The sequence below is a fragment of the Marmota marmota genome, unplaced genomic scaffold (assembly GCF_001458135.2).
Source record: "Marmota marmota marmota unplaced genomic scaffold, marMar, whole genome shotgun sequence".
Classification (NCBI taxonomy): domain Eukaryota; kingdom Metazoa; phylum Chordata; class Mammalia; order Rodentia; family Sciuridae; genus Marmota; species Marmota marmota.
The window spans coordinates 1,941,231-1,952,328 of NW_025999982.1; the positions used below are offsets into that span (position 1 = coordinate 1,941,231).

Here is an 11,098-nt window from a genome sequence, read left to right on the forward strand (position 1 = left end):
GGGATCCAGCCAGGGCCGTCGCCGCCGCCACCGGGACGCGACCCCACAATGCATTTCTTTTCGCACCCCCACCGGCCCACACTGCCCTGCGGCATGCCGCTGGGGGAGGAAGGGCGGGCGGGCGGCCCAAGACATGATTTCTGGTTGAGTGTAGGGATACCGAAGAGGTGCCAGGGGTTCCCAAGGATTAACCGGGGGACTAGCTGACCACGAGGAAGCCCCAGAGAAAAAGCCGGTGACCTGGATCGAGTCGAATTAAGCGGCTCGCTCAGCTCTGTACCAAAATGACAGCGCCTATGTGGCAGCCATCTTTGTACAGACGGGAAGTCTCGTCGCTAGTTCCCGCCCCCTCGCCTAGTTGAAAACGAAGGAGGCGGTCTCCTCCAGCCTATTAGTCCTCCTCGCCCACCCTCCCCTTAAATAACCTCCACTTCCGCGCATGCGCGCCACTGTAGAATGGCCTCACTGCTACTAGAGTGCCGCCATATTGGTAAAGGTATTAGGGCGAAGGTAGAACGGAATTTCCTGTTCTCGCGGGAGCTAGAGGCGTGACTGCCACGTCCGAGCAAAACGGGAACGGAGAGGATCCCGGAGCCGGTGAGAATTCCCTGCTTCCCTTCTGTCCTTTTCAGGCCTTTTCCCATCTAGTGTGTCATAGAGACGAGGGACCAGAGAGCCTGTAAAGTGTCTTGATTAAAGGCTAGAGTGGTGTCTTGGGGGGGCCTACATCCAGGAAGGGGTTCGGGATAAAGAGAACGAATCTTAGGAACAATGTGGGAGGGGACTGAATGAGATGGGGGAGCGTCCCGTGGATGTGGTCCGAGGTCGCAAGCTGAGTAAAGCAGACCCCGTGTAGAATTGAGGGTCAAGTAGAGTCATTGTCTCTGTCCCTCTGGTCAGCGTGATGGCCAGGGGCCTGCGGGCCCCCCACTGGGTGGCCGTAGGACTGCTGACCTGGGCGTCTTTGGGGCTGCTGGTTGCCGGACACGGGGGTCATGGTGACCCGCACGAGGACATGCAAGAGGACTTCCATGGCCACAGCCACAGGCACTCACATGAGGATTTCCACCATGGACACAGCCATGCTCATGGCCATGGCCACACTCACGAGAGCATCTGGCATGGGCATACCCATGGTCATGATCACGGACATTCACATGAGGATCTGCACCATGGCCACAGCCATGGCCACTCCCATGACAGCCTGTATCACAAAGGACATGGACATGACCGTGAACATCATGGAGGCTATGGGGAGTCTGGAGCTCCAAGCATCAAGCACAACCTGGACACTGTCACACTCTGGGCTTATGTGAGTTCCCAGGGGATGGCGTAGAGAGGGACTATTTCTGGATTGTTGGAAAACTTCACAAAACTTGACCTCTGACTCTCCTCACTAGGCACTGGGAGCCACGGTACTGATCTCTGCAGCTCCATTTTTTGTCCTCTTCCTTATCCCAGTGGAGTCAAACTCCCCCAGACACCGCTCTCTGCTCCAGATTTTGCTCAGTTTTGCTTCTGGAGGGCTCCTGGGAGATGCCTTCCTGCATCTTATCCCTCATGCCCTGGGTAAGTATCTAATCCTGCCTCAAAGTATAAACTACTATCTTATTCTTTAGGGAAAAAAGGGTTCTTTCTCCTTTGTGATTCCTGACATTCTAATATTCATCACATACACATCCTTTAGGACATGTTTTCCTCATCTACATTTTTTTCTTTCTTCCTGCAGAGCCTCATTCTCACAACACTCTGGCACAGCCTGGACATGGACACTCCCACAGTGGTGAGGAAGAGATATATGGGTACAGCTGTTGGGATGCTGGGAAAAATCTGTGTCTTCCTATTCTTCACCTCCTGCACTTGAGGAGGAGCCTGTAATCCACATCTCCCATAACCTCTCAATGCCTCCATTCCCAGGCCAGGGCCCCATTCTGTCTGTGGGGCTGTGGGTTCTCAGTGGAATTGTCGCCTTCCTTGTGGTGGAGAAATTTGTGAGACATGTAAAAGGAGGACATGGACACAGTCATGGGCATGGACATGGTCCCACACATGGAAGTCACAGAAGACAGGGTGAGCCCAGAAACCACTCTGCTGAAAACCACCTTGTGTGCCTCAAAATCCCTTCATCCTGTGGCTGTCAGGTGGAACAGACTTCCCTTTGAGGATGTGTCAGAAGATGTCTGCTCTCAATCTGACCAACTCCTTTGTTCCCTCAGAGCATCCTTCAAAGGAGAAGTCCAGCTCAGAGGAAGAAGAAAAGGAAGCAAGAGGGTTGCGGAAGAGGAGAGGAGGGAGCATCGGGCCCAAAGATGGGCCAGTAAGACCTCAGAACCCTGAAGAAGAAAAAACAGGCTCAGGTAAGGGCCAGGGTTGATGATAAGCTTGGGCAAGGGGCACCATTGTGAATCACACAGAATATATATTGTGGATATTGCTATGTGTCTGGGAAACACTGAGGGATTATGTGTGAGATGATCTCTGAGAGGAGATATGAGAATGGCTGACGAGGACTGGAACTGGGGGTGATGGATGCCTCTGATCGTTTTCTTTCTCTGTGCTATACAAGACCTGCGTGTGTCCGGGTACCTGAATCTGGCTGCTGATTTGGCACACAACTTCACAGATGGTCTAGCTATTGGTGCTTCCTTTCGAGGGGGCCGAGGGCTGGGAATACTGACCACAATGACTGTCCTACTTCATGAAGTGCCCCATGAGGTCGGGGACTTTGCCATCTTGGTCCAGTCTGGCTGCAGCAAAAAGCAGGTTAGTAATGATGCCCACCAAGCATAATTACTTCAAACCCTTTGCTCCTGCTCACTCACTCCAAACCCAGGACTGCCTCTCATTAGTTCTAAACATGGACAACAAATCTAGAAATGAGGATGAAGAAGTTTTGTTTTCTTTGTCCTTTAATTCAGTATTTCTTGAATTGCAGTCTATAAGTCATCTGATTATTTTATGGGTAATGTTATACACTGGACTACAAGGTCCATGGGAAGGACCTATGCTCAAATTTTTCTATCAAGTGCAATGGCATACTATAATCCCATCAATTTGGGAGGCTGTGGCAAGAGGATCAAAAGTTCGAGGCCAAGGGCAGCATGCTGGTGCATGCCTATAATCCCAGAGGCTCAGGAGGCTGAGGCAGGAAGATGACAAGTTCAAAGCCAGCCTCAGCTACTCAGCAAGGCCCTAAGCAACTTAGTGAGACCCTTTCTCTTAAGTAAAACATAAAAAGGGCTGGGGATGTGGTTCAGTTGTCAAGTGACCCTGGGTTCAATCCACGGTACCAAGAAAAAAAAGTTCAAGGCCAGCCTTGGCAACTTAGCAAGACCTTGTCTCAAAATAAAAAATAAAAAGGGCTGGGTACAGATGTAGCTCAGTGGTAGAGTGCCCCTGGTTCAATCTCCAGGACTGCAAAATATATATATACATTTTTTTTTCTTCAGAAAATATGTAGTCTGGAACAACCTTCCCATCTTTTTAAACCCGGCTTTTTAGTTTCTGAAGACATGCACCCAACACCTACACACCTATTCTTCACTAACCACATCTAAATCACTGATAGTCTTGGGGCTGGGGATATAGCTCAGTTGGTAGAGTGCTTGCCTCACATGCACAGGCCCTGGTTCTCCCCAGCACCATAAATAAATAGATAGATAGATAGATAAATAAATCGATCGTTGATAGTCTTTAGCTATTGATGAGTACGTTTTTCTCTTTTCTGCCCACCAGGCGATGCGTCTACAACTACTGACAGCAGTAGGAGCACTGGCAGGCACAGCCTGTGCCCTTCTCACTGAAGGAGGAGTAGTGGGCAGTGAAGTTGCAGGTGGTGCAGGTCCTGGCTGGGTTCTGCCATTCACTGCAGGTGGTTTTATATATGTAGCAACAGTGTCTGTGTTGCCAGAGCTGTTGAGGGAGGCCTCACCATTACAGTCACTCCTGGAGGTGCTGGGGCTGCTGGCAGGAGTTGTCATGATGGTGCTGATTGCCCACCTCGAGTGAGGTGGGATAAACCACCCCCACCCCTGCCCCAAACGTCTACCCCTAACTCCAAGTCAGGGGTCTATGGTAGCTAGGGGCCCTGGCCATGGACATCTGCCAGAGGAAGGACTTGTAGCCCAGAAAAAACGGTGACTTTGGTATTAGGACCTTCAAGTTTTGGTAGTCTTACAGAGGTCATAGAGGTGAGAATAAGAGGCCAGAGGGACCAAAATGTTGGGCACTGCCCAGCTATATTGTAGATTTTGGAGGGAAAAATGGGGCCATGAAGAAAGCTGCAAGAAAAAGGATGGCAACCTACCTGGTGTACCCTACCTACTTGTTCTCTGAGGACCAAGCTGCCAAACATGGGGTCCTCCAAGGTCCTTCTCATCTGTTGGTGGAGGCTTCAGGGAAGACCTGAATCCCAGACTGAGGAGGTGACAGGAGGAGTTGGGGGTAAACATCAATCGTGTGTCCTGATTTGGGAGTGATCAGAGGATTAGGGGGTGGGAGAAGATTAGTTGGTAATCTCATAGCCTAATTTTTGTTTCGTTTCTATTCATTTTATATCATTGTGTTTGAATCGAGGGGGAGGGGTGGTGACCGGAAATAAAGACCTTGGATCTTCCGCACCACATGCACTCTTTGTCTTTTTGGGGGGAATGGGGCCCCTTGTCTCCCCCACTCCCCAGGCCCCCTTTCGGTGTCGTCTGGACACGCCCCCACGGTGGGAGGTCGGCCCGCGCTCCTGGCCGCAGATGGCCTGTGGCTGGTGGGGCTTCGACGGGGCCTTGCCACGCCCCCACTGCTTGGATTGGCTCATGGCTTGGGTGCCCGCCCACCCGCCGCCCGCCATGGCGTCTCAGCTTCGGCTCCGTTCTGCGCTGGCCTTGGTCACAGGTTCAGAGGGTCTTAGGGCGGGTTGGGGTGCCCGAGTTATGTTAAGGGGAGCACTCTCAAGCCCCACGGCCCCAGTGACCTTTGGCACCTTGTTCGAATTTTACTAACTTTGCGCCCTGTGACTTCTGGCCCGGCCTCTCCTCTCTCCTTCCCTTCTCCGCATACTTTTTCCCATCTCAGGTGCGGGTAGCGGCATCGGCCGGGCGGTTAGTGCGCGCCTGGCCAGAGAGGGGGCTACCGTAGCCGCCTGCGACGTGGACGGGACAGCAGCTCAGGAGACGGTGCGGCTGCTAGACGGGTCGAGGAGTGAGGAAGGGGCGCCGGGCGGGAACCACGCTGCCTTCCAGGCTGATGTGTCTGAGGCCAGGGCTACCAGGCGCCTGCTGGAAAAAGTGCAGGTGAACTCCAGGCAGCCTTGCCCTTGCACGCACACAGTTAAAGCTCTAACATTGTCCCCACTGCCCCTGGGTCTTTGTGGTGTTTTGATGTGTAACCTCCCCCCTCCTGTAGGCCAGCTTTTCTCGCCCGCCATCTGTCGTTGTGTCTTGTGCGGGCATCACTCGGGATGAGTTTCTGCTCCGCATGTCTGAGGATGACTGGGACCAGGTCATAGATGTCAACCTCAAGGTGGTGACCTCTGAACCTGTGACCTCTGATCCCCCAAGCCAGGAGAGGGAATTGGAGGAGGGCTGTCACCCCAGCTGATCTCACCTTACTACCCTCTTCTGCCAGGGCATCTTCCTAGTTACTCAGGTTGCAGCTCAAGCCTTGGTGTCCAGTGGTTATCACGGCTCTATTATCAATATCAGTAGCATCGTTGGAAAGGTCAGGTTGGGTTGGGACAAGGTCAGCCAGCCAAGTGGGCACAGAGAGAAGGGCCCCTCCTTGAGATTCCTTACTCACCTTAGATCTCTGACTCACCTGTAGGTGGGGAACATCGGGCAGATAAACTATGCTGCATCCAAGGCTGGAGTGATTGGGCTCACCCAGACTGCAGCCCGCGAGCTTGGACGGTTGGTCAGCCACCTCTGGTGCAGGGGACTTCACTGAGGCATGTAGTGGTTTGAGGGAAGGGTCAGTAATCGGTCTAGAGTTCAGCAGCCACTCTCCCTTCCACAGACATGGGATCCGCTGTAACTCTGTCCTCCCAGGGTTCATTGCAACACCCATGACAGAGAAAATGCCACAGAAAGTGAAGGATAAGGTAGGAGGCCGTCAGTGGAGGACACAATCAGTCAGAGACCCAACGTCTCTGGGTTTCAGAGAGAGAAAATGCTGGGCACAGTGCCTGGCAAACAGTAAGTATTCAAAAAATGTATGAGGGATGGAGAAAAAAGAAAAAAATCATGGACTCAGCCTTCAAAACAAATCCATAAAAGAAACTTTCACCACCCATATATGAGTGTTTCCTTCCAGGTGACCGGAATGATCCCAATGGGACACTGGGGGAACCCTGAGGGTGAGCACTGAGTGGAGAGGAGGGGACCTGAATAAAAAAACCCAAAATTTGTATTTTGGGGAGGGTCTCACCAGGATTTGTAGTTGGGGTGGGGGTGAGGGGGTGCCAGAGATCATGGCTACTTTGAATCTATGGAAGTGAATGGGATTGTGCCCTTTCCCCACCATTCCTATAGATGTGGCAGATGTGGTTGCATTCTTGGCATCTGAAGACAGTGGATACATCACAGGGGCCTCAGTGGAAGTCACTGGTATGATGCCAGCATGGGGAAAGAGAGGGCACAGAAGTGGAACTCAAACCATATGAGAAAATGAGGGAAGCCTGGAGCTACTGTGGGAAGGGCAGAGGCTTTCAAGGCCAAGAACAGAAATGGGCACCCCCAGCCCATTTATCTCTCCACCCATGCATCTGTCCAAATGTTTTTGCCCCTCCCAGGAGGTCTTTTCATGTAACTGCCTCAAGGACCCTGGACTCTTCTCACTCCCCCACCACTCTGCCGGGTCTCCTGCTGATGAGGACTCAAAGTTCCCAGGCTACAAAAGGGGTGGCAGTGTATGGCCCAGGAATGCTGAATATGGGAGGCAGGGGTGCTTGTGACCCTAATAAATTCCAAATCCTCTTCCCTGCCACCTCCGGTTCTTCTTGTGTCCAAGCCCTCAGACCCTTCCCCACCTCCCCCTCTTCCCTTTCCCGAAGGATTGTTCCCTTTCACTGCCTGGTCTCCCAGGGCAACCCCCGCCGCCGGGTGTGAGAGGAAAGAGTGTATGTCACTGTGTATGCGTGACACTCTGGGTCTTTTTGGAGGGAGGGGTTTCTGCCCTACCCCCTTTGGCTGGTTCTGCAGTGCCAGTCCCCTCCCCCCACCCCAACTCCCTGAGTCCTTATGGTCCCCAAGGGTGATTTGTTCTTGGCCCCATCCTGGTGTCCAGTCTGGCCTTGGAAGGGGGTCTTGGAACAGGTGGCCCTCCCCCACCCCTCTCCTTTCTCTCAGTCCCCCCTCCCCTTTCTCTCCACCTTACAATAGCTGCAGCCGGCTTGGGGTCGGATGGGGGGGATTAGGGGAGGGGGCCAGGATTAGGGGAATGGACCAGCCGATGAAAGGGGCTGGAGGAGAGCAGAAGGGAGGGGGTTGGGAAGAGAAGGAGGAGGAAGGGGAGGGGGTCCGCGCTAATCGACTCTGGCGCCCACATAAGGACTGGCCACGGACTGAAGGAGAGGACAGGGAAGTAGGGGGCAACTGGGGTGGGGGGTCGAGGGAACCCACTGCTGACTTGTCCCAGAGACAGGCCACCCCCTGGCAGCCTCTGCCCAAGTCCGGGAACCCCTGCATAGACTGGCGGGGGGGAAAAAACCCGTCACGGTCTTTTTTCCCCCCCATATCCTTCTCATTCCCTGCCCTCAATGGGGATCGCTCTGCTCTTTCCTCTTGCCTCTCCTCTCGGTTCCCTTCTTTTAGAGTCCTGGAAAAGGCTTCTGCCCACTTCCCACTCCAGACATTCCGTCCCTTGTGTCCCCCACCCACACGCGCACACCCCCTCCCCAATGGGGGCCCCATCTTGTGTGTGTGTGTGTGTCCCTGCTTCCGCGTGGTGTCTCCATTCCCCCGTTCCTCCCGTGCGCCTCCCTCCCCCGCCCCGGGCCGCGGCTCTTGATTGTCCAAACGCAATTCTCGAGTCTATAGCTCCGGCCGAGAGTTGAGTCTGGACGTCCTGAGCCGCTGCCCCCAAACCTCGAGCGGGAGAGCGGGTCGGAGGGTCTAGGGAGAGGCAAAGCGGAGGGTGGAGCAAATCCCCAGGGTTTAGGGGAATCCCGAGTACTTTGGGACCTAGTTGCATTCACAGGACTTGGCTAAGGCGACAGAGCCTCTTTTGGACCTTCCCCCCCGCCCCGGGATCCCAGGCTGTGGGTTACGAAGAAATTGTATGCAGGGGGCGGGAGAGATCCCCAGTGCCACAAGGGGATGCGGAGTGGGGGAGGTGGCCCCCTTCCCGAGCCCTCTGTCCCTCCTGGGGTCCCAGCGATCCCAGGCCCCGCCCTCCCGAGCAGAGGCCCCGGGTAGGGAACAGTGGCTAAGGTTGGCCGCGCAACCGTGCTGGGCCAGGGGAGGAGACAGAGGTCCCCACGTGGCGCGGGACTCCCGGGACGCCTGCTCCTCGCGCGGGGCGGGCGCGTCTCGTGGGCGGGGGAACCCCGGCGTCCACGTCGCGTCCCACCCGCGCCGCGAGTGGCGGGTGACGTCTGCCAGCGGGGGGTGGAGTGGAGGGATAGGCGGAAGTGACGTAGGGCCCCAGCGCCCGGGCCATGGCGGCGGCGGCGGCGGGAGCTGCTGTCTGAGCAGCGACTGCGGACGAGCGAACTTGGCCCCGGAGTCAGGGCCTAGGGAGACGCGCGGCGGCGGCAGGAGCGCGGACTGTGGAGTCGGGTGAGGGGCAGCGCCGGCGCGGGGGCGGGGGAGCAGAGGGGAGTCGCTAGAGGGGCGGGGTCTGCGCGAGGGTCGGCCCCCCTAACACCGCCTCCCCTTCCCCCCTCCCTAGCCTTCCTCGCTTTCTCGGCCGCGGAGCCCTGGTGGGGGGTCTGTGCCCGGTCACCATGACGACGCCGGCGAATGCCCAGAATGCCAGCAAAACGTGGGAACTAAGTCTGTATGAGCTGCACCGAACCCCGCAGGTGACAGGGACTCTTCCCGTCCTGGTTTACCCCCTCCCCTCAAATCCCTGATAAACAGACCCGTCACACAGCTTGTTTTCCATTTTCCCCCTATTCTGCTGACCCTGCCTGATTTCACAGACTCCCTGGACCTACCTTTGAATCACCTTTTTAAAGCACCTTTACATTTACTTTAATCCTCAAAACAGCCCTGTCAGAGAGTTAGAGCAAATATTACTATCTACATTTGAAAGATAATAAACAGACACCAAAATTACCTTCTCTGTTCCCCAGTTCAGTGTCAGATCAGTGTATATAGGACTCACCTTGGAAGTTTATTTAAAATGGAACTTCACAGGTCCCCACCACCCACATTCTGTTTCAGTAGTGCAGTGGACCCTCAGAATCTGCATTTATAACAGGCACCCTAGGGAATTCTGATGTAGATAGTACCAGAACCACATTGTTAAAAAAAAAAAACTGTTGACCGCGTCTTCTTCAAACCACAGATCTATGGCCCCACCCTCACCCCCAAACCTCAGATTATCCTATTCCAAAACTCCTCTTAGTTTATGGACCCTAATCCTTTCCGTTATCCATTCTCTCCAAATTAGTAGTCCTTCTCCATCTCAGAATTCCAATCTTCCTCAGGTAGCCAACATGATAACCAGATCCTGCCATCTCACTGTATTTCTCAACATTCCTTTCTTATGATTGCTTGTTTTGAAAATCCCTTTCCTGGTAACCCACCATCACCCTTCATTCACTGATGCTTCCAGGAAGCCATCATGGATGGCACAGAGATTGCGGTTTCCCCTCGGTCACTGCATTCAGAACTCATGTGCCCCATCTGCCTGGACATGCTAAAGAATACAATGACAACCAAGGAGTGCCTCCATCGGTTCTGCTCTGACTGCATTGTCACAGCCCTGCGAAGCGGGTAACAGGAGGGACTTGTTCTGAGATTGGGTGAAGGGGCCTCGAGTTGGTGTCCTCTCTCTGGCCCTAGTTCAGCCTAGACTTCAGGCTTCTTTTCTCCTGTCCCAGGAACAAGGAGTGTCCTACCTGCAGAAAAAAGCTGGTATCCAAGCGATCCCTACGACCAGACCCCAACTTTGACGCCCTGATCTCTAAGATCTATCCCAGCCGGGAGGAATATGAGGCCCATCAAGACCGAGTGCTCATCCGCCTCAGCCGCCTGCACAACCAGCAGGCTCTGAGCTCCAGCATTGAGGAGGGGCTGCGCATGCAGGCCATGCACAGGTGAGGAGTCAGGAGAAGGGCCACAACAGGGTGGTAGAGTGGGTCCCATGGTCAAAGTCCTTGGACTATCTTTGCTATCTGCTAGCATCTAAGCCTCAGTATCCTAAGAGCTGACCACAGCCTTTCTGTTGGGCCTGGAAATCATGGATGTAAATTACAGCCTTAGTAAACAACAGGCAGTGCTATTCTTAGAAAGAAAATAGCTCATCCTGTAACTTTTTAGAAGTTAGAACAGTAGATTGATTGCAAGCATAAGCTCTGAGTTCATGCTGGGGAGTAAATCACCTCCTACGCCTCCTTCTCTGTAATGTGTATCCACATTACCTTTGGGTCTTGTTAAAAATGCAAACTCCGATTCAGGTGATGGGATCTGCATTCTGCAAGCTCACTGGTGATGCCTGTGTAGCTGGTCCTTTGACCACATTTTGAGGGTGAGGTCCTGTGGTCTCAAGTTGCTTAACATTTCTAAGCTTGTTTCCTCAACCATAAAATGGAGATTAAATACTCAGGGCACTTGGCATATTGTTAGTGTTAATAAATATCAGGTACATCATTAGGATTTCCATGATCTCTTAATTCTCTGAAGTTTAAAGTCTAAGCCCCTTATCCTTGGTGCTTTCTAATCTTAACCACTTGCTTCTACAGGGCCCAGCGTGTGAGGCGACCGATGCCTGGGTCAGATCAGACCACAACGATGAGTGGGGGGGAAGGAGAGCCTGGGGAGGGAGAGGGGGATGGAGAAGATGTGAGCTCAGATTCAGCCCCTGACTCTGCCCCAGGCCCTGCTCCCAAGCGACCCCGTGGAGGGGGCGCAGGGGGCAGCAGTGTAGGGACAGGGGGAGG

At 53.9% G+C, this 11,098-nt stretch overlaps 4 protein-coding genes across 8 annotated transcripts in view; 3 read left to right on the top strand and 1 right to left on the bottom strand.

Annotated features, from left to right (window-relative positions):
- Window positions 1-339, bottom strand: part of Rxrb (retinoid X receptor beta) — a 7,166-nt gene extending 6,827 nt beyond the window's left edge. The window contains 1 exon segment of the mRNA XM_015487539.2: window positions 3-339. Coding sequence (XP_015343025.1) covers window positions 3-135 — 133 coding nt within the window. The 5' untranslated portion in view covers window positions 136-339.
- Window positions 340-443: 104 nt separating this feature from the next.
- Slc39a7 (solute carrier family 39 member 7) lies at window positions 444-4,624 on the top strand. 2 transcript variants are annotated; one of them, XM_015487543.1, is made up of 8 exons: window positions 444-597; window positions 901-1,312; window positions 1,401-1,569; window positions 1,730-1,783; window positions 1,918-2,070; window positions 2,217-2,357; window positions 2,567-2,763; window positions 3,736-4,624. In XM_015487543.1, the coding sequence occupies exons 2-8, from the start codon at window positions 905-907 to the stop codon at window positions 4,006-4,008; spliced, it is 1,395 nt and encodes a 464-aa protein (XP_015343029.1). In that variant the 5' UTR covers window positions 444-597; window positions 901-904; the 3' UTR covers window positions 4,009-4,624. The 2 variants fall into 2 exon arrangements, with proteins under 2 accessions (XP_015343029.1, XP_015343030.1); XM_015487544.1 differs by lacking the exon at window positions 444-597 and having other exon boundaries at window positions 996-1,047; window positions 1,411-1,569.
- A 165-nt stretch (window positions 4,625-4,789) lies between these two features.
- Hsd17b8 (hydroxysteroid 17-beta dehydrogenase 8) lies at window positions 4,790-6,975 on the top strand. 4 transcript variants are annotated; one of them, XR_007348397.1, is made up of 9 exons: window positions 4,790-4,887; window positions 5,068-5,285; window positions 5,398-5,514; window positions 5,620-5,712; window positions 5,815-5,900; window positions 6,007-6,185; window positions 6,304-6,346; window positions 6,522-6,596; window positions 6,782-6,975. XR_007348397.1 is itself a non-coding variant. In XM_015487549.2 (9 exons), exons 1-9 carry the CDS (start codon window positions 4,809-4,811, stop codon window positions 6,796-6,798), a joined length of 813 nt encoding a protein of 270 aa, XP_015343035.1. In that variant the 5' UTR covers window positions 4,791-4,808; the 3' UTR covers window positions 6,799-6,975. The 4 variants fall into 4 exon arrangements, 3 of the variants coding, with proteins under 3 accessions (XP_015343034.1, XP_048661071.1, XP_015343035.1); XM_015487549.2 differs by having other exon boundaries at window positions 4,791-4,887; window positions 6,007-6,091; XM_015487548.2 differs by lacking the exon at window positions 6,304-6,346 and having other exon boundaries at window positions 6,007-6,091.
- A 1,631-nt stretch (window positions 6,976-8,606) lies between these two features.
- Window positions 8,607-11,098, top strand: part of Ring1 (ring finger protein 1) — a 4,806-nt gene continuing 2,314 nt past the window's right edge. Inside the window, exons 1-5 of the mRNA XM_015487563.2 lie at window positions 8,607-8,768; window positions 8,881-9,013; window positions 9,772-9,932; window positions 10,040-10,255; window positions 10,901-11,092. Coding sequence (XP_015343049.1) covers window positions 8,936-9,013; window positions 9,772-9,932; window positions 10,040-10,255; window positions 10,901-11,092 — 647 coding nt within the window. The 5' untranslated portion in view covers window positions 8,607-8,768; window positions 8,881-8,935. The remainder of the gene's footprint in view (window positions 8,769-8,880; window positions 9,014-9,771; window positions 9,933-10,039; window positions 10,256-10,900; window positions 11,093-11,098) is intronic.

What these genes read in the sequence shown, in the direction of transcription:
- Slc39a7 (XM_015487543.1), top strand. Translation starts at nt 905, where the DNA reads ATGGCCAGGGGCCTGCGGGCCCCCCACTGGGTGGCCGTAGGACTGCTG. An exon ending in ACATGGACACTCCCACAGTG is followed by an intron (nt 1,784 to 1,917) that starts GTGAGGAAGAGA and finishes CTCCATTCCCAG; the next exon opens with GCCAGGGCCCCATTCTGTCT. An exon ending in CTGGCTGCAGCAAAAAGCAG is followed by an intron (nt 2,764 to 3,735) that starts GTTAGTAATGAT and finishes TCTGCCCACCAG; the next exon opens with GCGATGCGTCTACAACTACT.
- Hsd17b8 (XM_015487548.2), top strand. Translation starts at nt 4,809, where the DNA reads ATGGCTTGGGTGCCCGCCCACCCGCCGCCCGCCATGGCGTCTCAGCTT. An exon ending in TCATAGATGTCAACCTCAAG is followed by an intron (nt 5,515 to 5,619) that starts GTGGTGACCTCT and finishes CTCTTCTGCCAG; the next exon opens with GGCATCTTCCTAGTTACTCA. An exon ending in GCAGCCCGCGAGCTTGGACG is followed by an intron (nt 5,901 to 6,006) that starts GTTGGTCAGCCA and finishes TCCCTTCCACAG; the next exon opens with ACATGGGATCCGCTGTAACT.